This window comes from Filobasidium floriforme, assembly GCF_021052385.1.
Source record: "Filobasidium floriforme strain CBS 6241 chromosome Unknown HD553scaffold_10, whole genome shotgun sequence".
Classification (NCBI taxonomy): domain Eukaryota; kingdom Fungi; phylum Basidiomycota; class Tremellomycetes; order Filobasidiales; family Filobasidiaceae; genus Filobasidium; species Filobasidium floriforme.
Genome location: NW_025763631.1, coordinates 412384 through 436733, shown reverse-complemented (window position 1 = coordinate 436733; position 24350 = coordinate 412384). Strand labels below are relative to the sequence as shown.

At 54.1% G+C, this 24350-nt stretch overlaps 6 protein-coding genes across 6 annotated transcripts; 3 read left to right on the top strand and 3 right to left on the bottom strand.

Annotated features, from left to right (window-relative positions):
• Positions 1–134: 134 nt before the first annotated feature.
• On the top strand, positions 135–2654 carry HD553DRAFT_271953 (glycoside hydrolase superfamily; the record flags this gene model as incomplete). The annotated part of the gene is made up of 9 exons (XM_046177734.1): positions 135–517; positions 579–659; positions 820–894; positions 962–1028; positions 1094–1163; positions 1230–1461; positions 1519–1661; positions 1732–2240; positions 2301–2654. The coding sequence occupies 9 exons, from the start codon at positions 135–137 to the stop codon at positions 2652–2654; spliced, it is 1914 nt and encodes a 637-aa protein (XP_046036852.1).
• A 473-nt stretch (positions 2655–3127) lies between these two features.
• HD553DRAFT_310871 (kinase-like domain-containing protein) lies at positions 3128–6591 on the top strand. Its single transcript, XM_046179890.1, has 8 exons — positions 3128–3202; positions 3403–4535; positions 4610–4811; positions 4894–5291; positions 5367–5489; positions 5558–5768; positions 5840–6271; positions 6349–6591. Exons 1-8 carry the CDS (start codon positions 3194–3196, stop codon positions 6490–6492), a joined length of 2652 nt encoding a protein of 883 aa, XP_046036851.1. The 5' UTR covers positions 3128–3193; the 3' UTR covers positions 6493–6591.
• A 1354-nt stretch (positions 6592–7945) lies between these two features.
• HD553DRAFT_355111 (putative Two-component sensor molecule) lies at positions 7946–13286 on the top strand (the record flags this gene model as incomplete). Its single annotated transcript, XM_046183814.1, has 22 exons — positions 7946–9467; positions 9536–9624; positions 9696–9817; positions 9897–9973; positions 10048–10146; positions 10212–10233; positions 10299–10318; positions 10377–10476; positions 10550–10624; positions 10692–10811; positions 10874–10934; positions 11001–11164; positions 11228–11277; positions 11335–11600; positions 11661–11695; positions 11756–11851; positions 11920–12173; positions 12237–12564; positions 12638–12661; positions 12735–12972; positions 13042–13066; positions 13132–13286. 22 exons carry the CDS (start codon positions 7946–7948, stop codon positions 13284–13286), a joined length of 3942 nt encoding a protein of 1313 aa, XP_046036850.1.
• A 518-nt stretch (positions 13287–13804) lies between these two features.
• On the bottom strand, positions 13805–15824 carry HD553DRAFT_310866 (PIN domain-containing protein). The gene is made up of 4 exons (XM_046179889.1): positions 15485–15824; positions 15049–15407; positions 14869–14979; positions 13805–14800 (listed from the first exon to the last, which is right to left on the bottom strand). The coding sequence occupies exons 1-4, from the start codon at positions 15774–15776 to the stop codon at positions 13979–13981; spliced, it is 1584 nt and encodes a 527-aa protein (XP_046036849.1). The 5' UTR covers positions 15777–15824; the 3' UTR covers positions 13805–13978.
• A 131-nt stretch (positions 15825–15955) lies between these two features.
• Positions 15956–17293, bottom strand: HD553DRAFT_310865 (uncharacterized protein). The gene is made up of 5 exons (XM_046179888.1): positions 17093–17293; positions 16954–17031; positions 16863–16872; positions 16539–16799; positions 15956–16475 (listed from the first exon to the last, which is right to left on the bottom strand). The coding sequence occupies exons 1-5, from the start codon at positions 17153–17155 to the stop codon at positions 16099–16101; spliced, it is 789 nt and encodes a 262-aa protein (XP_046036848.1). The 5' UTR covers positions 17156–17293; the 3' UTR covers positions 15956–16098.
• Positions 17294–22589: 5296 nt separating this feature from the next.
• On the bottom strand, positions 22590–24143 carry HD553DRAFT_295742 (uncharacterized protein). The gene is made up of 4 exons (XM_046178496.1): positions 23610–24143; positions 23281–23510; positions 23071–23207; positions 22590–22995 (listed from the first exon to the last, which is right to left on the bottom strand). Exons 1-4 carry the CDS (start codon positions 24083–24085, stop codon positions 22861–22863), a joined length of 978 nt encoding a protein of 325 aa, XP_046036847.1. The 5' UTR covers positions 24086–24143; the 3' UTR covers positions 22590–22860.
• Positions 24144–24350: the final 207 nt, after the last annotated feature.

Genomic DNA, 24350 nt, shown 5'->3' with positions numbered 1-24350 from the left:
GTGCAGGCTCCGCTTCGATCGCCACTCGACAATCGAACAGGGAAGCTCGTGAAAGGATGATGGAAAAGGCCCGTCGGCAGAGGAAGAAGCGTCTCATCGTGATAGCCGTTGTGGTCACGATCGTCGTGCTCGCTATGGTCATCCCGGTGGCATATGTGACGAGTCGAAAGGGCGACGAACCGGAACCTACGGCGACTCGTCGTCCAAATCGAGGCAGTAACAATACTACAAGCAAAGCGCCGGAACAGAGCGAGCTGGCTAAATACTACGCTGCGGATTCCGTATTCAACCCTCTGGTATCCCTCAACTCGACCGACGTACAGCAAGGTGGTAATGGAAGCGCTGTTTCGACCTATGTCAATGGAGACATTCTCGAATTCACCTACATCAACGAGTTCGGCGGGACCTTCTTCCACGACCCGACCAATCCCTTTAGCAAGGGCGGTCAGGCTCAGAGCTGGTCGCCTGCTATTGGAGAACCATGGGTATGGGGACAGGATCTCGTCCGCGGGGTCAAGTGAGTCGACTAGATCGGTTGGCTGTATAGTCTATGGCCTGATGTCTGTTGCGTGATCTAGCTTGGGCGGATGGCTCGTTTTAGAGCCCTTTATTTGTCCCTCGATGTTCCAGGGCCAATGGGCAGGAACGCTGAATGAGCGGTAGGCCCCTTTTTGCAACTTGTCCACGATGACCCGATACTAACGTCATTCGGTGTCGCAGGGAACTTCATGCGAAAATGCGAGCGGTCTCCAATGTCACCTTGTAAGACCGAAAAGCAGCATCGCGAAGCTCGACACCTAGCTAACCCATCTTTCGTAGAGAGCTTGCGATGCGTGAGCATTACGAAACGTTCATCACCGAGCAAGACTTTGCCGAGATCGCTGGGGCTGGTCTGTGAGTGATCGGCTGTCTGATCGATCAGTTGTTTTCCAAGACTCCCGCTGAAGCCTGCTATCTCTAGCAATTACGTCCGAATCCCTCTCGGATTTTGGGCTGTCAGTACACTCGAATCGGAGCCTTTCTTGGAGGTGAGTGCCTATCCTTCCCGTATCACCAGTCGCAAACGCTCAACCTGTTCTTCGTGGTCGAGCAGGGCGTTTCGTGGCATTACTTCGTGAGGGCTGTCGGGTGGGCTCGAAAGTACGGTATTCGCGTCTTGCTAGGTATGTCTTTAAACTGCATTAAAGGGCAAGACCAGATCCAGAATTGATCGATGCCACCCGCTCCAGACCTTCATGCGCTGCCCGGCAGTCAGAACAAGTGGAATCACGCAATGTCGAGCGGAGCCGTCAACTGGCTATACGGCGTGATGGGAATGGCCAACGCTCAACGTAGCTTGGAAGTCGTTCGAACGGTGACCGAATTTGCTAGTCAGGAAGAATACAAGGATGTCATCACCATGGTCAGCCTGGTCAACGAGGTCGTATCCGCAGATATTGGTCCCAACGTTCTTCGATCCTAGTACGTAGGGACCAGGCTAACTCGTGCCTCGAGACTGATTCGAACCATCTGCTGCAGCTACTACGAAGCGTACAATATGATACGTCGTATTACCGGTATCGGCGAAACCAAGGGACCCATTGTAGCCATACATGAAGGCTTCGAAGGTATCGCACCCTTCAACGACTTCATGCCCGGCGCCGATAGACTGGCCCTAGACCGTGCGTCACCGACAAGAGACAGAGCCTTCGTAAGAGGTCAATGACTGATTTGCGCTGTTCACAACCACAGAACACCCTTACCGAGCGTTCATCGATCCTGCCGGGATGGACATACCTTGGGAACAGCAGTATCAAGTGGTTTGTGGTTGGGGTGGCGGGACGAACGAGACCCGGAACTCTCATGGTATCGTCATCGGTGGCGAATTCTCTGCGGCCATCAATGACTGCGGGATGTGGTTGACTGGGGTTGGAGGATCGGCCACGTACGAAACGACCGGCAAGACTTGCACAGCATGGAACGACTGGCGGTCCTGGTCACCCGAACTCAAGGCGAACATCAGCAATTTCGTTCTCGCCGAGATGGATGCTCTACAGGAATGGATGTTCTGGACCTGGAAGATCGGGACGCCTCAATCGCAGTCTTGGCCGTCCTCGCCGTTCTGGCATTACAAACTAGGCAGAGAGCAAGGGTGGATCCCGAGGGATCCTCGAGCGCATGTCGGATTCTGTGCCAGTGTCAATGTTGGAGGTGACAAGTTCACGGGCGAGTTCCCCAGCAGCGCCGTAGGCAAGGTAAGAGTGGTCATCGAATGGATGGATTTTCCGCGAGCACGCGTTCTGACTCGACTCTACTTGCAGGGCGATGGGGTCATCGCTACAGCAAGCATTGCCAACTACTCAGCCTGGCCGCCTCAATCCCTTGGCCCGTCACCGAGCTACGATGCCGCCCAAGTCGCTTTACTACCAACATTCACCCAGACGGGTGAGCCGATCACCCTTGCTCAACCCAGCCAACTTGCCGGCGTGGCAGTAGGTAGCGGATGGGCGAACGCAGCAGATTCGGAGCGCGCTTGGGTACCTGTCGCGGGTTGCCCTTATCCGGATTCTTTCAACGCGACGGCTACATCCTTGTTACCTACCGCTGTGTGTACCGGACAGCCGGTGAGGAGGAGCAAACTGGCAAGCTGGCCTGAGCCTACGCCTCGTCCCTAGATAGATGCGAAACAAACTGTAGAGAGCTAAGTTATAGACAAGTGTAACGGGTTTTATGGAAATCTGTGGTGGATCTCTGAAACCCGTGCTGGTGGTGGCGCGCGCGGGGTGGCTGTGAGCTCTTTTTGATGTCGTCATCGATTCACATGGAGGGAGAGAGAGAGGGAAACGGCAAATTTGATCGGAGAGATCACAGGTTGATGACCGTTCAGGATGTCGAGAAAGAAACGGTCGGGCGACTTTGCACGGATGTCAGATCCTCAGGCATCCAAGGTGATCCGTGTATATCAGAACCGTGGGTGTCATGGTGTGGGAAGATCATTGTTGAAGCTGGCTGGGTCTTGGCTGGCTGTGGATAATCTTTGGGTGGGGTGGAGCCCGAGGGAGGACGCGCGCGCTGGTTGGCTCGAGCTTGAGCTACCTCGAGGGACATGATAGTCGTCGATTGTAGACCCTACCTTCAAATCGCTTGTACATCCCAAAGATCCAATACAATACACCATCGACATCTAAAGTAGTCACCAAATAATCTGCCAGTCATGCTCAAGGTATGTCCTCGCTGCTCCAACCTTCTTCCCCTTGCACAGCTGCAGGTCCGGGTCACAGAGCTACACACGGATCCTTTTCTCCTCGTCGACTGACGAAAGAAGGATTGCTCATCTGACCACGACGACCCACCCCGGGCCTGGTCCGAATCGCAACGTCCGACGCAAGCTGACACTCACCTCGAAACATCTTCATCTCGTAGCAATTCTGGCCGACGACGCCATCTTCGAATAATAATGTAGCCTTGCCGGGTTCGGGACCTGCAGACCAGACGACACCAAGGGCGATCAACCACTCCAACCCTTTCGAGCAGCAACAGCAGGCGCCGTTTTCGCCATCATCTTCGTCAAACTACCAGCAACAGTCATCAGCCATGTCTCCCCGCTTAGACAATCTCTCCCTCCAGTCCCAATCCCCTTCGTCGGGTGCTCGAACACCTACCTCTCACTCTCATCCGGACTTGCACCTCAACCTCCCGCCCACCTCTCTCTCCTCGCTGGATCTCCGTCATACAGGGCCGATGACCCCTCCAGCTCATGTCGGAGCTTCGAGACCGACAACCGGGATTACGATTGGAGATACGATGGGCGGGACGTCAGGGATCGGATTCGGGTTGAAAGAGCCACCAAAGATGAGGAGGGCGATGACAGGTGGTACTGGGAGCGTAAGCGGCGGAGGCGTGGGCGGCGGTGTCAAGAGCGGATTGAGCGTGTCCAGCAGCGCCGGAGATGAATGGGGAGAAGACCAGGGCCAGACTCAACAAGGATCTCAGGGGCAAGACACACCGGCTTCGGCGACCAACACCAACGATCGAGCTCGGGCGATTCGGGGTACCTTGACGGTCAAGCTCATCTCCGCCCGTAACCTCGCTGTCGGCTCTGGAGACGCCGCGATAGGTTCAAACGGACAGGGGAAACCCGAACCTTACGTCGTAGCGCAATTCGAGCAGAACGAGTTCGTCTCCCGCCCCGCCCTTGTCGGGGACGCCGCCGTCCAGGAATCGAACCAGCAGCAACAGCAGGCTTCCTCGGGTGTCAGTACGGCTGCAGGCAAGACGATTCCTCGGACCAACTCGTACGGTCCTTCTTTGGGGATAGCTTCCATATCGCGGGCGTTTGCCGATGCCGCTCGACGGACCAAGGGGTCCAGCGCAGCTGGTGGAAAGAACGGTGCTAGCGGGCAGAATACGGGTGGTCTAACTAGCGGACAGACGACGCCTAGGGCTGGCGGACCAGGTGCAGGTGCTGGACCGGCCAGTCCGGGGTTGGGAGGGTCGTTCTTTGGCAAAGTTGGGGGATCGACGGCCGACCCTGTTTGGAAGGAAGACGTCTCGTTGTGAGTCTCGATAGCATACCGGTCCGAGTCGAGAGTGACCTTCGCTTATCAATATATAATGCCGACAACAACAGCGACGTTACCTCACCGAACTCGGTACTGACAATTTCGCTCTACGACCGAAGCAAGGCGGGAGAAGGTTTCTTGGGTGTCAAGGAGATCAAGCCTGTCCTCAAGGATGGGGTGACGGTAGACAACTGGTTTTCGCTCTCGCCCAGGGGAGAGGAACATGTCACCGGTGAGATCTGGTTGCAGATCAGCTATGACGCGCTCAAGGTGAGGAGAGAATCTGGGCGGGTTGTTTGTGGGAGAACTACAAGGTCTGACACGTCGTTCTTCCTGCCTTCCTACTCGATAGAGCAAGATCCACCTCTCACCCAAGGACTTTGAGATCCTCAAGCTTATCGGACGCGGCACGTTCGGAAAGGTTTTCCAGGTCAGGAAACGTAACACGAAGCGGATCTACGCGATGAAGATGCTGTCCAAGAAGGATATCGTCGCGAAAAAGGAGATCGCGCATACCATCGGTGAACGCAAGATCTTGCAACAGTCCTTGGACTCGCCCTTCCTCGTCGGACTTAAATTTAGCTTCCAGACGGAAGATTATTTGTTCTTCGTCACGGATTATAAGAGCGGAGGAGAGTTGTTCTGGCACTTGCAAAAGGAAGGCAGATTTACCGAGCCTAGGGCCAGGTTTTATATCGCCGAGCTCGTCCTTGCGCTTGAGCACTTGCATAAGTATGACATCGTGTACCGGTGAGTTTCGAGCCCAAGACTTGTTGGTGCGTTGACTTGATGGCTGACCTTGTCTGCCTCTTCTGTCGTCGTTAGTGACTTGAAACCGGAAAATATCTTGTTGGACGCTACTGGCCACGTCGCGCTATGCGACTTTGGTCTCTCGAAGCCAGACCTCGGAAGCGGCCAGTTGACCAACACGTTCTGCGGGACGACCGAGTGAGTTCAAGTGTACCGTCAAAGACCTTGCATTAGGACACAAGCTTATTGTGTGCGACATTCTGCAGGTACCTTGCCCCAGAGGTCTTGCTCGACGACCACGGCTATTCGAAGCTCGTCGACTTTTGGTCACTCGGAGTTCTGCTCTTCGAGATGTGTTGTGGATGGAGTCCATTCTACGCCGAAGATGTGCAGCAGATGTACAAGAATATCTGTTTCGGCAAGATTAGGTTCCCTAGGGGCGTCATCGGCGACGATGGCAAGCAGTTTGTCAAGGGGGTGAGCGGACGCATAGGCTCACTTACACCAATCTGACCTCTGATGCTAATACCGTTCTGGATGGATTACAGCTCCTCAACCGAAACCCCAAGCATCGTCTCGGTGCAGAACGCGACGCTGCCGAGCTCAAGGAGCACCCCTTTTTCAAGTCGATCGACTGGCGACTCCTCGCTGCCAAGCAGATAACGCCTCCCTTCAAACCGATGGTCGAGAGCGACGAATCAGTGTCCAACTTTGACCCGCTGTTCACGTCGTCTGACCTCCGGGACGTACCGTTCGATTGGAGCGCCTCGGACGACACCTTGATGAGCGGGAGCGTGGGGCACTCGTACAACGGACCTGGAGGCGGGATCTCAGTCGACAGGACCGGGAAACCGTCCTCGCAGGCGAGCGGGATGAACATCAAGCCCACTCGACCTGGTCTTGTCCCCACTGGAAGTCCCCTGACGAGCAGCGTACAGGCCAACTTCCGAGGCTTTACCTATACCGGCGAATCCATGGCCGTAAGTTCCGGCACGGGCAGACAAGACAGTACCTATGTCTAATCCATATCTTTCTCGATAACCCGACCGTCCTACAGCCCATTTCCAACCTCGCACATGGTTTCGACGATAGCGACGAGGGCGAGGGCGACGAAGATGCTATCGACGAGGAGGACGATTTCGAACCCCAGGACGAACACGGCGACCTCGTTCGGAGAACGAGCGATGTTCACATGGATTGATCATGCTTGCTTGCTTGCACCCTACCTACCTGCATGCTTGTCGACCTTGTTGTAATATATACCTAGTTTCCGAAACATAACAAAGTATAATCAAAGCGAGGGTTCAGGGCTCAGACTCCCAAACGTGGGGTGGGTGTCTGGAATTTACGTTATCGTGTGCGCCCCGGGGGCTGTGGCGGCGTTGGCGGCCGTGTGACGCGCTCGCCGCTCGGGGGATCTCGGGAGGGTTACGCCGGGGTTGGTAGGACATCGTCACAATCGTCACAGGCTTCATGTTTCGCGGCCGCAGGGGTCGCAGAGGTTTCGTCTGCCCCTGTGAGACCTGAACGACGGTGACGAAGGCGAATCGAAACACTTGGCGAAAGTCGATCCCGGATCGAACATGGCCTGGAGATGGGCCGCGACCATCGTGGACTGCGACCTGCGACGACCTGTACGAATTGAACATCTGTCCACCGAGCAAGCGAGCGCGAGCGACATGATTCCCACTCGTCAGTTACTCTCCTTGCTAGTGCGCACTTTCGATGCGAGATCCGCGCGAGCCAAACGAAAATTGATGGCGAGAGTGATAAGGTTCAGCCTGCGACGGGCGTGAAAGGCAGCAGAGGGGGTGATGCCGGCACGAAAGAAAAAAGGAAAAAGCCACCGACCATGCATCCCCTCTCGGCGTGGCTGCCTCTCTCGCCCCCTGGCTTCTCCTCCTCCCTCCTCCTCGTGCTGCTGCTGTTCCTCTCGGCAGAAACAGGGAGAGCGACGACGACGATGAGAGATTTGGGTGATGATCTGCCCTCCGAGCCTGCGACCTGCCTCTCCCCCCCTTCACAGTCAACTTTCGACGTCGGTCTCGCGTCTCTCAGCAACAGTCACTTGTACTGTAGTACTGTAGTACTGGCTGGCTACTCCTTTGACATCAGCCCTGCGAACTGGTCCACTTGCCTTCAGTAATCCCTTGTTCTATAGCGGCGAACAGGCGACAACTTCTTCTACTTCTCCCCGTCTGCACCGCGTCGATCCGGGCCGTCCGTCATCAAACCCATTCCACCTCTTTCCCCTCCCCCCCCCTTTTTGACTTCCCGCCCCTCTTTGACGTCTCACTGCGCGGTCGATCTCGATCAAGGTAGCAACATCTCGAATCTCCAGTTGGAGACAGAAAGATAGCCGAGATCGCCATCATTGGATCGGAATACAATAGTCTGGAACGTGTTGCGTGGTGGAATTGGACTTAGGCCTTAACTCGACGAGCCAATTCGGCAAAGAAAGGACGAGACAAACGCAAGGCGTTGAACCTTCCGGATAACATTCGTCGCCTCTTCATCCGGAGAACAAGCAGCGAAACCTCTACCTCGTCAGCATCGCCGCCATCGTCAACATCACCGTCATCGTTGAACCGTTGACGTCTCGAGCTACCGTGACATAACAAGACGAGACCAGAACTAAGCAGACAAGACGTTCGATGCCACTCGCCCGGAGGTTGACCGGCGGGAACCCCCAGCACGCTCCACACGACGGCTCGCACCACGCACAATCATCATCACAAGGACCAGAACGAGGATCAGAGGGTAACGCGGGACTGACTCTACCATTGTCGTCTCCGGATTCTGGTCTCTCAAGCGGCAAGACCAGCCTCGATCAAGCAGCTGTCCGGTTGCCTTTCCTCGGTTCGGCACCAGAACCCATCTCCCCTACCAAGAGCCTCGATACGACTTCCCTCTCGCAAACCAATAACCTGGCCGTCCCGAAACCCCCGCTCCCGAGCACTTCGAGTAGCCAGACGGTCGTCGACGAATTGGAGACGGATCCTTTCCGCTCGTCACCCAAGTCCATCTCCAACTCCAAGTCCATGAACCTGAAGCCTACCGAACCGAACGCGATGACTGGGGCGGGAGTAGGGGCCGCGCAGGAAAAGCCTCATCCGGGCTTACACCATGATCAGCGGGCGGTCCAGGATAGGCCTGGAATCATGAGGAATAGAAGTGCCGTGAACACGCATGGCAACGATAACAATAACAACATCAGCGTTAATGGCAGTGCAGCCGGGCTGAGGGGGCACGATCCGGAAAAGGGATTAGGATTAGGTGGAGATGCTGGAGCGCACAAGGGTGGAGCATTGGGAGCGTTCAAGGAGAGGTTCTCCAACAAGAACGCTCTGAAGGGCTCAGGGGTCGTACCGAAGATCATCGGGGAGAAGGATTTCGCGGATGACAATCCGACGACACACACTCACGCTCATAATAGCAACAACCGGGCCCGATTCGAAAAGGAACCCGGGTCGTTCGATTGGACCTTGAAGGAAACCTGGGCGAGGGTGAAACAACGTCTGAGGAACCCTTCGCACCCTTCGTCGAGTTCGCAGTTGGAAAGCGCTTTGGGAGAGGACTCCGTCAGCGCCATGGGATCTCATCGGCCCCGAAATCCGAGGAGCGTAACGGGCGGGACGAGCGTCGGGAGGAGTCCTTCGAATTGCCAGGGTGGGTATGAAGATGACGAGATCATCGGGTCGGGTGATAGGGGGATGACGGAACCCGTTAGCGTGGTCGCTGTAGAGAGCGATCTGAGGCAATTCGTACCCGCTGCCAAGAGCGACAATGGAAGCGCGGCGAATACGGGCAGCGTGGTTAATAACAACCCGAATAACAATACTACCCAGTACGGCGGAAACGGGTCGAGTCATCGTCCGGATACCGATGGAAGTACGACCCAGCCTTCCTGGGTGGCTAGGATGGCTCAGGGAGGTAGTTTCGGCATGGGCGATGGTGCGGGAAGGAGAAAGAACGGGGACGACGGATCGAGTATACGGAGGGACAGGAGGACCAATCTCATCAAGCGGACGTGGCTGTACGAGATGATCGCTGAGCGGGCTTGGCCTGTCGTCGCGCATTTCTGCGATTCGAAGTTCCCAGAACCGAGCAAGGAGAAGAGCTATTTGAAGGAAGTGCATTTCACGCTCAGGAGAGGCGCGATCTGTGCCAGTCTTTGTGAGTACACGCGTTTGTGCGAGTTGAGCTTCGGATGTCGAGGCTGAACTGAATCTCCTGATTGGCAGTCTACGTCATCTCGTGGATCTTGACGGCTGCTCTGCAAGCCAAGCCGTATGGGCCCATCGGCGCTTATGGTTATATGCTCGCCACTGGGGTCAGTCGACATCTTCCTGGGCATCACATGAGGCATTCGAGCTGATCGAAATGTTTCTCCACGTGTGATAGATCTTCATCGTTCCCTTGCCCTTGCTTGTCATCTTTGACCTGGTGAAGACCCGACCGTTCTTTTACCAGGCTTGGTTGTGGTGTGCCACATGGGGCTTCTCCATTATCGTCCTGATTGACATGTGAGCGAGACCTGTCGCCTCGCTGGACGGGCACCGTTATTTGTCGACTGACACTGTGATTCTGTCTTCGCCGGTTCAGGTATGATTGCGGATTCTATTCGGATCATAGAAACTGCGGGAAGAAGGACTTTTTGGGTCTTTTCTATTGGGGTCTTTGTGGGTAGTCGCGAAAAACAGGCTGGCCAGAGAGACCTCTAGCTGATCTCTCGAATTGTGCCTATTCTTCTTAGCCCTGCCCGTATTGTCCATCTTGGCGCTTGGTGCGAAACGGTCATGGCACATTTTTGGCATGATTGTTTGGGCTGCTTTAGTCATCGCTTTGATTCTAGGTGAGTCTGTATCCAGATGGACGTACTAGCAAATCAAGGAACTGACTGGAAATCTTTTCCATCAGTCGGAGGCTCTCCCGCATTGATGTGAGTGGGTCTACTGGTACTAATGCGATGCCAGATCTGATCCGTTTCCGACTTCCCACGCTTAGGTATCGAAACTTCGTCAACTGTGAGCACATGCTCGCCTTAGTTATCACGGATAATGGCTGAATACGCGCCCTCGACAGTCCTTCTGTTCCACGGTTTCTTGCTCATGGTCAGCTACCTCAAGGAAAAATCAGACAGACAATTGTTTAGCTTGCGGACCCAGTTGAAGCTGCAGTACCGGTATGTACCATAGTTTTTTGTTACCACCCCACACGAGGCCAGCCGTGCTAAGGTTTACGACTTCTCGAAACAGTGCTACTCAGCAAGCGCAGATTTCTGAGAAGAAGGCCAACGCCCTGAGTCGACGATTCGTTTCTTACATCTTCCAGTACGTTGGGCCGGACTTCGTGCTGCTTACTAGACCAATCCACTAATCTCAACGTTAATACCTATAGCGAGGTCCGAGTGCCCCTCAACACCGCTTTGTTGGCCGTCCAGAATCTGGAGAATGAAGGCGTGTATGACGCCGTCGACAAAGATCAACGTGATATGGTAGATGGCCTGCAGGCTTCCCTGTGAGTTGGGCGTGTACGTGTGCCGTTTGTGTAGCCTTACTGACGGATCAAGATCTTCCCAGTACGATGATGGAGAAAGTTCTTAATGATGTGCTGTCCTTCAACCGTATGGAAAGCGGAAAGGTACGCGTGCATGCGTAGAGGCAGTATTCACGCTTGTCTAACTGGGTCTTAACGTTGCACGATCAGTTCACCCAATCTCGCAAACCTTTTGACTTGCACAAGTCGGTTCAACTTGTTGTCTTGTCACATAACGCTCAGGCGCAAGCGAGTGGGCTCTACTTGAAGGCCGAGCTTGATCCCGAGATCGACAAACTTGGAGGAACCTTTATCAGCGACGAGATGCGACTCCGGTAAGCTCCACTTCGCCGTTACATCGCAGTCGTCCATCGCTAATGGCCCGCATCACTATAAAGTCAAGTGGTTTCGAATCTCGTCAGCAATGCCGCCAAGTTCACTCCTTCCGGTAAATATAGCCGTGCTATTACGCTAGAATATACTTGCTGATTTCGACGGGTTTCAGGTGGAATCACGGTCACTACGAAACTGCTCTGGCCCCGTCTTGCAGAGTTCACTCCCCTGGACGAAAACCCTACGGCATCGCACCACGACTCGATCACCACCGAAAAGACCCTCAATGGGGATGACGCGAATCCCTTTGCACCGTACCAAAAGGACTTTGTTCGAGGCAGTAACGACAAGGCGATCATTCGCGTCGAGATCAAGGATACCGGTATTGGTCTCAGTCCCAAGGATACGAAGCGCGGGGCTTTATTCTCGCCCTATGTCGTAAGCTACCTTTGAGCCAGCACCGATTGTGAGCGTGTCCTTATTTACTTCTTTTTGCAGCAAACCGAAATCGGTCGTCGTCAAGGCGGTAAAGGGTGAGTTACAAGTGATCAGCTGATCAGACCCAAGCCTGACCTCTGGTATCCGCCTCGCAGAACTGGTCTTGGATTGGCTTTATGCATGCAGATTGTCAAGTTGATGGGCGGTCGAATGGGCGTGGATAGTCAACTAGGCGTCGGTTCTACGTTCTGGTGAGCACCGACATCGAAAGGGAACTCTTTCGCGTGTTTCAACTAACGTCTTCTCCTCTCGCGTACAGGTTCGAACTCGCATTGTTGCTGCCCCCACCTTCCTCCCATCCTGTCAATCTCCTGCCACTGCCCGAACCATCCCGCGGACTGAAAGACCATCCCCCCGTGCACATTTCCGACAAGGCATATCTGCATACGGCTGAGGCTCCGGCTGATCTCGAACCGCCTCGACCGCCTTTCCTGCAAGTGCAGACACCGTCATCACCGGGAGAGGTAGCGGAGACCCCTGATAGCCAAAGTTCCGGCGATTCTGCCCAGACCCGTGCGTTTGATTAGCAGCGATCGTTTATCGAACGCAACTGACCGCACCGCGATCCGATAACAGCCTTTAAACCCCCTTATGAACTTCTCCCTTACCAAAAGCACATGAAGGCGGAGAACGTCTTTGACGCCATTGAAGAACAAGTCCATACCGAAGTCATGCATCAACAGTATCCAACCTTTACCCCCATCGTTCAATCGGATGAACCAAGCTACGAAGAGTCGGAAACGTCCACAGTATTTAGGAAACAATCGGATGCATCGTACGCGTTCAGAAAAGGCTCGGACGCTCAGTCGATGGCGGGAGCGATGACGCCAGCGATTACCCCGATGAAACACAAGACCAAGGACGGTTTGCCGCCCCTGCATTGTCTTGTAGTGGATGATGACAAGTAAGCTGGATGTGGTGGTAGGTAGATGGATCCATTGAAATTTTTGACTAACTGCCATCAACATTTGTCTTAGTATGACGCGGAAACTGATGTGCCGGTACGCAGATCCCTAACCGAGGCCATTCTTCCTCGGCCTTCTCACTGATTAGTCGACTCTTTCTGTTAACTAGAATGCTGCAAAAGATGGGCCATCAGACGGATCAAGCTGAAAACGGAAAACTCGCACTCGAGATGGTCCGACAACGACACTTCCGCGAAGTGACGGACACGCAGTATGATATGATCTTCCTGGACAACCAGATGCCGGTCATGACCGGGGTCGAGTGTGCGAGAGAGTTGAGGTCGTTTGGATGCCCGATCTTCATCTGCGGCGCAACTGGAAACGCTTTGCAGGACGATCAGACCGAGGTAAGTCTAGAGTTGGAACCCGCCCGACCGAAGATGACTAATCTTTCTGTTCACATTTCTGTGCTCCAGTACCTCGATGCAGGAGCAGATCGAAGTGAGTTTGCACGTTATGGTAGTGCGAATAGCCGAGCCTTTAATTGATACAAAAACCTCTCATAGTTCTGACGAAACCTATCAAGCAAGCCTCGATGATAGAAGCTATGGGTGAAGCCCGCTTGCGAGTAGCCGGTGACACGAAACCTAAAGGTGCCCGAACGGAACAGTTGAGCGACGAACTCTTGGGAAGCAGCATACCGCCGCCTATCACACCATGATCGGGAACGGCAATAGAGGCTCGGGATTTCTTCTGGTTTACGACTTCGACACGACTAGCACACACACGTTTTTAGAGTGATACTGTTTCGGTATTTGTATTTGATTACCACTGTAGTCAATATCTTTGGGTCTGAATATCTCGATGGCAGTCATTAGGATGCTGACAGCCAAGGGTCTTCTCCGGGACTTGTGTAGGCAGATGTTTGTACGATTGAGTGTGATAGCTATATAGGAAGTATATGTAGCTAAACAGTGGTTTCCAAGACGTGACCCTCCTGAGGTAGTGTTTGATGCTGTATATCGCGATTGAGGAACATCGGCTTGTGGCATTGGCAGTGCTCCTTGACGATTCGCTTCTTCTTCAGGGAATTCTCCGCATTGCAATGAGCCAGCACCTGAGCGCCAGCCCTGTAGACACTAATCCCTGAGCCTATGACATGAGAGTGAAATGCGATTTGGGTATAGAAACTCCCGTCTCTCTCAATGGTTGTCGGCTGTAGATTCTTTGAGGCATCTGAGCAGGCTAACCATTTCTCTAGAATCTGAATGGGGCATCGTTCGTTACAAGGCCATAGTCGTAACTATGATTGTTGGCATTATTTGGTCGTGCTGGTCATTAAAGGCATGGGCGGAAAGATTACCTCGTCTCTCCTTCTACGAAATCATCGCGACCGTTAGGATCTATACTCCCTCACGTCCCGCTGTTCATCCATCGAACAACCTCCTCGAGCTCATGTCGAGCATCATCTTTCATCAGCCCGCCAAAGACTAGTATCAACGCTTGTCCCGCTGAGGTCCAGTCCCTACACAGAGCCTCGTTGTCAGCATTGGACTGAGGCTGCCGCGGATGTGCCTCATCGATGTGCATCGCATCGAGATTGCCGCTCATCTTCTCGGCTGCCGTCCCGCCCGGTCGGAGATGCGCTCGGCTGGGTTCGGTGTACCACTCCCAGAATCCCCTCAACCAAGCGGTTCCCTCCCACATCACCGCCAAAGTCTCGGGTGGGAAACCTCCGCTCAAGCTCAGCCCTGTCCAGCTCTTTTCGATGAGGTGTAGGCAATGCCTCGTATCCCAAATTCCGGGACCAGGATCGTCCGCCGTCAAGAACCCTCGCAAGCGCACAGGGTCGTCGTTGAACAGCTTGCTCAGGAGAAAAGAGTATAGTTGGATAGGTATGATTTGGGATAATCTCGCATCGATGTTGCGCAAGGTTGGTTGAAGGGACGGCGAGACAGCAACCTCGGTCTTCTTCTGAGCCTTTTTGGCACGAGCTTTCTGTTTCTTCGAGAGCTCTTTGACAGGGGAAGAGCCTTCCGGGCGGTTTGCAGGATCCCACATTGAGATATCGCCTGTGAGTACAGGTCTCGGTTTCGTCTCCGTGGGTGATTTCGACACCTCCGGGATCTCGCGATTCGAGACTTGGTCGTGATCAAGCCTCTGCCTGACTTCGTTCAGTATGCTTTGAGCAGACAGAGATGGGTACCCTATGGTAGGTACGTTGTGCACCTCGGCCTGCGACGCCAGCTTGTAAGCGTTCGTAAGACGTTCGCCTGTAGGCCAGAGCAACAACAACAACTCACCTGCAGTCTCAAATTACGGTCATCGGTCCACAAGACGACCTGTGATCCGCCTTGAAACGCAGATGAAAAGTATCTGCAGCAATCAAGGATCTGGGTATCCGCCTTCTTTGGCTGTGAACCACGAGGGATGCTTCAGCCAAACACCCGAAACTAGATTGTATATGATCAGATCGAACCTACCAGATTCAGAATCCCTACTCCCATCTTCTCATCCCTCTTCTGGAACCGTATCGACCGCCATATTTGCGGGATCGACGGGGAACCCGATTTCTTCTTGTCAACCTTGACTTGTCGCTGTTCCTCCGCTCGCAACACCTCGAAGAGCCAGGCAACGGCCTCTCTCGCTGACGACTGAAGATCGTTTGGGCCGTTTCTGTTCCGGGAGAGATTTCCAGGACGATGCATCGATAAATCCAAAGAATCGTTGGAGATCAGGGAGAGCATGGGGCCGCTCGCTTGTCCTTGTGAAGGAGTGTACATGCTGGTAGCTGCGGGAGGAGACGACCAAGCTGGACCTTTCATCTTGAACCTGTCCAATTCTATGCATGTGACACGAAAACATGTCCACATTCGGTCAAGTCGATCATGTATTCCGAGGAGAGCAGCCGATACTGACCGTCTAGAACAATGCAAGGTAGCAGAAGGCATGTCTCTTTAAGCTGATCAGTCTTGTGTCTTGTCGCGGAGGAAGCTTGTGCTTGGGTTGTTCTTGCTGATTGGGCGACTGATGATCCCTGAAGTTTGAAATAGACCTTCTTGACCAGATCCAGATGCGAGATCAGGACGTTGGTATCGATAGCGATGTAGATGTATTGATGAGAAGGGAAGATCGGCGTAGCTGCTGTATTAGAGCTTTCGCTTGGTCTAGCCGGTACCGGCTCGTGGTCCATCTGGACATCGTCATACATTGCTTCAGATCTCGTCCCATTGAAGCGGGCGGACAGCCTTGGTTGATGCGATCCAAGCTATGGATGATTAAATTAGAAGTTGTAACTCAAACCTCATAACGACAGCTGAATATGCTCAACCTGTCTCGGATATAAATTTACATCCGGAGCAAGCGGGCACGTGATGATTATAAGAGAACCTCTGATTCACCAGACTCGTACTCATAGTAGGTTACAACAGAACAACAGAATATATAAGCATCACTAAAGCACAGCTATGGCGTGTATTATCGTAAAGACCAGTCGTTCGCAAGCAAGACCAAAAACTCCATATCTCTCCAGCCTACTGTTCGTCCTCTTCGTCATCATCACCGTAAGGGTTTCCCCAAGGCGCCATGTTGGATGGCACTGCCGCTGGCATCGCAGATGCGCTTCGGTGAAGTGCAGTCGGCCTTCCGCTCCCATGAGCCTTTTCCAACGGCACCGAGCTCGTTAAATCGGATCGATGAGCCACAAGGGCGTGCTGGTACGGTTCCATCCTCGGCACTCCCGAATATGGCGCACAATTGGTAAACGTCTTGAAGCTAGAGCCGCCAGACTTTTCGCGGGATGATATCACGCTCCTGCCAGAAACTCGAGCCTTCTTGGAAGTCTTCGTCGCTTTTGTCGAGTAGCCAGCGGGATCGGTGATTCCAGGCGGGAGCCCCGACACGGCCGACACTATAGGTCGAGATGGATGAGTTAGCGCTGTGAATAGCTCTGAAGGCCATTGGCGCAACATACCTCGTCGAGCGTCATTCTCCTGGCCGTAAGAAGAGTACATGGCATGACCGTTGGCGTACCCAGCCGGAGTCATTGGATGAGCAGCATACGAGCTCCTCAACTGCGTTCCAGTGGCGGCGTTCCCGGAACCGGCGGCAGACTTTTTCTGTCCTCCCTTTCCCTTCACCTTCTTGGCGGCCGTGGCGGCGACGGTCACCGCGCGCATCTCGACCTCACCAATGGGCCTGACCTTCTTATGGGATCGTTCATAGATACCGCAGCCTAAGGGATTGATTTTATGTTAGTCCTTATACTGTCTTCTAATGAGTGGGTTCGAGCACCCACGGTTGCAGAGCTATCGAACCGAGGAAAAAAGGGGGTCAAATGAGGTGAGCTAAGACATCTTGCTTGCGGTTACAGGACCATGATCACTTACGATCCGACTGGGGGAAAGAGTACTTTTCCTCCAACTAGGTGGATCCCGACATCCACACGTAAAGCACTCTCGCTTGACCTGTTAACCAATCAGATCCATCAGACTCATTCTCACGCTAAGTCGCACTGTTCAAACTCACGGTATCGGTCTGCTTCTCTTCGGCTAGCGAAGTGTAACGGACAAGGTTGCTGTCAACCGGCATCAAAGGTGGTAACTTGATAATGACCTTGTTGGCCTTGTCGAGAGGCGTATGTACGACTGGAGAGCCTGTCACCTTCTTCGACGCGGCTGACGACTTCTTGGTGGGCGTCGTCTTGGGGGACCCCTTACCACCTTTACCCTTCTTCTTCTTGGCTCCGCCTTTAGCCGCGGTGGTCTTCTTCGTTTTCTTGAAGCTTTTCGGGATCCACTCTTCTTCGGCAGAGTCGACGGGCACAGCAGAAGCCTCGGACTCGGGCTCGCTCATTGGCTCGTCGAGCCTTTCTTCCTCCTGAATTTGCTCGGCTTCATCATGGTGAGCCCCGTTCACGCTAGGCGTAGGCGCGTCCATTTCCATGTCCTCGCCAGGTGCGTATTGGTAGGCAAAGACGTTGTGATGTGTGGCATGAGGCTGTAAGATGATCGGATTCGGTCCGCCCTCTTGTCTAGGCTCTCCCCCTTCCTGAGCGGGTTGCTGAGGCGGTACGCCATTCTGAAACGCGTGAGGCGGATAAGAGATGAACTCTTGGACCGGCATGCCTTGCGGAACGTAAACGGGCATCCCGTTGACGGGACCGGCGAATGAGTATTCAGGGTTACCGTTGGCATCCCACCCGACAAGAGTGGTTCCAGGAGGATGAGAATAGTAATGGACCGGCTGCATTCCGTTTGGCGGAGGGTAATGCTGCATCCCCGCAGACTGGGGGAACGGCAAGTGGCGCGTCTGCATGGGCTGCAACCTCTGTTGAGGCGCTAGCTGGTACGCTTGAGGGTGGCCTTGAACTTGTCGCTGGAGGTGATGATGCTGTTGTTGCTGCATCGACATTTGCGGTCCACCACTGGCAGATCTTTGGCTCGGAACGTTAGCCTCGATGTAGAGCTGGTTAAAGCCAGGTAGAGAGACGGGACCGCCATGTTGCGCCTCGTTCGGGTTGGCAATCGGGATCAGACCCTCGGGTACCGCAGACGAGCGGGGTGGAGCCATGGCCACGTACTGTGGGCCGTAGGCCCAGTAAGTAGGAGCTTGAGTGGGAGAGACGACGTGTTGGACGTGATACGAAGGCGCACGGGTATGCGGCTGACCAGGCTCGTTGAACGACATCGACGACTTTCGCGATGAATGCGTAGCGGCTCCGGCCGAGTAGCTGGTAAACGACCTTCGATACGGTCGTGCAGGTGGGAAACCTTCCCCGATTGGTGTCCCATTTTGTCCTTCGTACATCTGAGCCGGCGCGGAACCGGGGTCCATAGCAGGAGGGAGCGGTCCAAAGGCAGACTCGTCCTGAACGACCGTCTTGAGTGCCGGCAAAGACTGCTGCTGCTCGACCTGCTGTTCCGCCTGGTTCTGAATTTCGGGCATCTGAACACCAGCGCTTTCGAAGGTATGTCGGCTCGGCGTGGGAGTCATCCCTGTATAACCAGTCCCACCGACGAATGGATCGGCAGAAGCGCGAAGCTGGAGAGGCCTTTGCATACCCTCACCTTGCTGCTGACCAGGAGGCGCAAGCCCGTAGTTTGATTCAGGGTTGGCGTACATGTTGTTGTACGATCCATCAGCCACCAGAGGCGGAGGAGGCGCACGACGAGCGCTAGCATTGGCACTCATAGGTCGAGGGGTAGATTTGCCTTCGGGTGTTTCCAGGGTGGCCATGGAGACTTCTTGAACCTCTTCGACGTGTCGGGGAGAAGCTGGAGTGGACTGAGAGACTTTGGTACCGAATCGATCGGAATTGGCAGGACTGGTGGTAGTAGGGAAGTGAATGTGGAACGCAACCGAGCGATTGCTATGAGCAGCCGTACTTGAAAGGCCACGGGTCGAAGGTGACGTCGGAGACGCTACGTTCGCTTGATCTTTTGTCGATGAAATAGCGATAGGATTAACACTCGAGCGAGTGATAGGACCTGTGTGGTAGGGATAGATTCCAAGTCCTGAAGACGCGAACACATGATAGGACGATCAGCTACCAGAAGTTTTGCAGGTAACTTCGATCGCAACGAAACGAAGTAGATCGACATGATAAAGGCGAGGTGACGCTCACCTTTCAGATCACCTTGTGTAGGATAACGACCAGACTCGGAAGAATTAAACCCGTGGCGATCACCTGTTTGATCGTAGTGGCTGTGCTCGTGATGGACGACGTCCTTGGAGATCGCGGATGATGCCTGATGGAGTGGCGACTTGGTCGAGACGGGCGTGGTGATGATGGGTGAAGGATCGCTAATAGGCGAGGAATGTTCTGATCCTGGGCTGTGCAGGTATTCACGTGCAAGGTCTTGAGGACTGGGTACGGTGCTGTCGATGCTGGATCGTTGTGATCGATGGTGTTGAAATGTGTATACAGCTTGATCAGCTGGCTGGCGAGGCGAGGTGAAGAAGGTGTCGATGGGCGCGACGTATGCAAGAGGCGATGATGGGCCTCTGTAGTGATCTTGTCGTGGTGATAGGTGTTGATCCGGTAAGTCCAAGATCGATCGCTTTGACGGCGATGATGGAGATGATGGTGGTGGTGTTTGTTGATGCTGGCGATGTTGGTGCTGCATGATGGAATATGTTGATGATGAGGCGAGGTCGTTTCTTTATGAGGGAAAAGCGAGAAGTGATCAAGGGGTATGGGGCCGGGACGCGACTGCGACGGGCGAAGGAGAGTGATGGGGAAAACAACACCGTGAGGTGGATTGAGTGGGTCGAGAGTCAGCGAAGATGCGGTTTGAAGGGGACGACGAGTGAAAAACTTACCCGATCGTGGCAATTGGCTCGTCACGAGTATTTATCGACGACGACGAAGACTACGGGCTACGGTATGACCCGCAGAAAATAACACGGTACACGGAACGGATTGGTTTCGGGGGTCACTTCCACGACGACCTGTTTCCAGGGTGGTGAGCTGTCGACGATTGGAGCGATGGCGGGGAGGGGAGAGCGTGAAAAATCGTCGAGTACCCAGATGAACTGATTTCGAGATATGGGGAATGTGAGAGTGAGACAGCAGAGGCGCGCGCGGGCAAGGCCGAAATCCAGGGTGATGAGCGAAGTGATACAAGTCGATATGGGTCCGTCGGACGGGCAAATCGGGCGATGGTCAATCCGTCAGTTATTAGTATGGAGATTGCGGAACGATCAAGAGGGCTCACGATTAGGGCCGGTACTGCTAGTCGATACTGCGAAGTGGTCAAGCATGAAGATCAGCACCTCGGACGAGCTCGCTGGTCGTTGTGTTTCGCTCTCGTGATGGGTACCTACGCGGAAACGCGAGAGGGCGAGGGGGTCCTTTGGGTTTTGACGCGGAAGCTACTCGATCAGGCAAAGAACATCATCATCATCGTCGATCAGTCCAACTGGCTCATCACCGATTGATGGCGCGATCCGGTCCGTCTCACGCTATGCTGTGCCGCTGAGAGTGAGGTCGCACAGAGCTGTCAAAGGAGGGTGATCGTTCTATGGGTCGTCAAAGGTATCCGTGGGCGTGAGAAAGGTCGTAAGCTATCGAGCTAGCAAGGTAATTAGGTAACGTCGTGGGTGTTTCGTGCGGGCGATGGTAGATCGTGGGTGGAAATCAAAACAGTCCCTTCAGCGAAACGCGAATCGAACGATCAGTCCTTTGATCGTCGATCGTTATATCATCCCTCTTTCCTCGCCCCAATCTCGCTGTGTTGTTTCGATCGAAACCCCCTTGATTGATCGATTTTTTTTCTTGTTGTTTCCATCACCGCATGATGGTTACTCCACGCACGCCACACCACACTCGAACCGAGCAATCCACCCGCCTGTCCTCCTTCTGCTTCCCGTATCCACCGACCGATTCATCATCAGAGACAAGGGGGTGTGATTGCCGTTTTTCTCGCTGAAACGCGTTTCGTCGACATGAGGCTTCCTTTCCCCTGCTTTCCCGTCGCCGATCGTGCCAAGGACGCGGCATGTGGAGCCGAGGATCGGGACGCCACTTCGGTCATCCGCGGCTGGACTGATACGAGAGCGTCATGCAGTACAAAGATATCATTGAGAGCTGAGGGTCGCTCTTCAGGCCTGCAGCGTACAAAGAACCCCTTCACAACATGGGACGTTGCCGGTGGAGCGAGAACGCGAGAACTGCCACGGACCCCCTTTTGTTCCCGGTTCGTTTCAAGACGCGAGAAGATCCTTTTGTCTGACGCGCTTAGTAGAGACGCGCGCTTTTATTTGGGTCGGACAGCGAGGTGAAACGCTAGGCGGGATTAGGCGCGAACTGTGACCCGGTTGTCTCACCACATGATCCCCTGCCTATAGCTGTGAGTTATGCAGTCATGTCCCTGATGCTGTCGAAGCTACCTGTCGGTTCGACTCAAAAGACCCGGGATGGCGATATGCTCCCGTATTAGACAGGACGAGTACAGGTCAACTATAGGTGAGCGTTTGGATCATGTTCAACTTGACCGCTGCTAAGGTCGGTGTTATTGTGTATAGAATGGCGACTTGACTCGTATGTTGGTAACCAGTTCTCGCGCGCACAAAGACCACTGCGCATTCTATACAGAATGTTGAGTCACATCGGTACCATCGTTTGAATTGATAGAAACGGCTTCGGCTCTCGGCCGCTCAGTATTGCTCTGTTCGGGAACTCACCGTAGTCGGACGGCAGATCAGCCTTAAGCTAGTTGGCAAACAATGCGATGGTAAAGAGAAACCAGGCAATCTTTGCGATCTCTCCTGTCATTGAGGTCAAAGACGGTCGTAGCGGTACCGACCTCCGCCGCCTTAGATCGGAGACTTTTGTCCTCGGCAGGTACCACAATGACATTTCATCCAATCTCGAATGAATATAGCAGCATCCAGCTGCCAACCTCGTCGTGGGCTTGTATAAAGAGGACTAGTGGGAACAGTCCACGGACAGCAACGAAGTCAGGTGAACTGTTGCCATAAGCTCTGATCTTTTGCATAACCAGCAAGTGGAGAACGCTAGTTGTCGGCGAGGTAGTGGTTAGTAACGTCGGCGAGTTCACGACATTCCCACAAATCCAAGGCCCCCCTCTCTCAGGTACCGCTCACACCCTCATTAGGACGCCAGGAGCTATCAGGCGACTAAATACCAGTTCAATATCCGTCGATTGGCCCGGCGAGGGCACCGCTACTGGACTAGCGGCACAGAAAAGGTTTTCCTCGGCATCAATGTCTGGATATCGCTGCTCAATGCGAGACACTTCGTCTCAGACAGGAGTGCAATATCCGGCGGGTAGCCTGGTTGCCTCGTCGGACCCGGAGCGGGAATATCATTGCATTGACGAGCATCGGGTTTCGGTATGTAGTCGTGCATATGACCTGTTGCCTCTTGGTACGGCGACATCTCCACGCCGAAACGCTCCAGTCCGGCTCAGATCAAGTCCAGGCGACTTGGTCTTCGGCTCATGAAACAAGCGTGCGTGGGAAGAAGATTACGATTGATAGGCAGAACAATGTGTCCTTCTTTTTATTCTTCAGCTTTCCTGGTCATCTTTCGCAGCGCCCGCGAACGATGAGCCTGGACTGCATCGATTGTCAAGTAAGATAACGGTCAGATCTTTCATGATACTCATCGATGGCATCCGTTCGAGATCAGTCGTCCTGTTCGGTGGTATCCGGCTCGACCCAACCTAGCACCAACTGTCTTTCTCTCTCTCTCTCACACGCGTCTCACACCCACTTCTCGTCGGTCCTCGAAATGAGTTATGCCATGATATATAACCCCTCTAGGATGCTCACAACCTCCTCCCCACCTCGACCCCAAACCTCCCACGTTCCCGCTCGATCGCCTCTTTGCCCCTCATCCCGACGCCCTTGTTCTTCCTCTGACCCTTTTTACCCGTCCCGTCCCCGAATCCTGGAGCGCCGGACTGTCGGTTTCAAGACACAACGATAACCATGTATCAGTAAAGACCGAGAAACTCAGAGACAGCGTCGGCACTCACCCCTCCGTGCAAAATCTGAATGGCCGCCTTGAGCGTCTGCATAGGGTTCCTCGACCCCTTGATGGTCGCTGAGCAATCTCGAATTCCGCAGGCCGTCAAGAGTCGATGCAGGGTAGGGGGTACCGCCAGTCCGAATCCTTCAAACGCGCAATAACAAGTCCAAGTTAGTGAACGAGTTACAACACCAGATGGCTGTGATAGTCGACTCACCAGCCGGTCTCCCCCTCATGATGACCTCTGTACTACCCCACTTGCTCCTCAGATCTTTTCCTGCTCCCCAGAGCGTCCTCCCCTCAAACTTGTCCACGTGGTCCATACTCAAGACGGCTCGTTGAAAAGCGGAATCCATGGCGACCGGGGCTGCGTCGCCTCGACCTCTACCTATTCCGACCAGGCCACGGGAGGGGGAGCCTACTACTACCATTGCGAAGAGGGAGGGCCTGGAGAATGCGGAGAGGAATGAGGGGAGGAAGTGGGGTTTGATAGCTGACGATCAATAAGAGCAGTAGTATCAAAGAAGTAAAGCGGGGACGACCTACATTTTACCCTTCTTGGTCATGTTGACTACCCGCTTGATAATCACCGTATACCTGTTCAACCCCCTAATCTCGTCCGTGCTCATCCCCGTCAGAGTACTCAAGACCGCCTCCTTGTTTTGAGCCTCCGTGAATCCTCCCAACAACTCTTGTCTCAGCTGACCGGAAGGCGGCTGGAACAACCTGGTAGGATGGTTGATCTGTACATGTTTGGGTGCGTTGGGAGGAGGGAGTTCGTTGCCGGATTGAGATTGGGTAGAGGGGATCTTGGACGATTGGGGCAGGAGGAGACGTTTGGCGGAAGATTTGGAGATGAGAGGTTGAATGCGTGGGGGGAGGATGTCGAGCAAGAGGTCTCCAGAGGATGTGGATGCTGGAGATGTCGAGCTCGAGGCATGGCGGAGAGCGAGTCGTCGAGGTTTGACGGACGACGCCGAGCGAAGGGCCGTCCGTACGATTCGGGGCGTCGTTGATGACATGGTAGATGAAGGTCTAGCAGTGCTGCTATCGATCGAGAGTGTAGCACATCAAGTTCAGGTCATCTGAAGTTGTCCAAGATCCAAGACGGATATTTCCTCGACCCCTTTGCCCTGCTACTGCTGCTCATCGGTTCCAGGGGCTGAGGTTTGACGGACATCAAGGTGTATTCTCTCGCCCCGGACATCCTATGATACTATCATGTCCGCCTCATGGCCACTCAAACGCGTAAGACGCGACGCGTTTCCAGTTCGTCGACCTCTCATC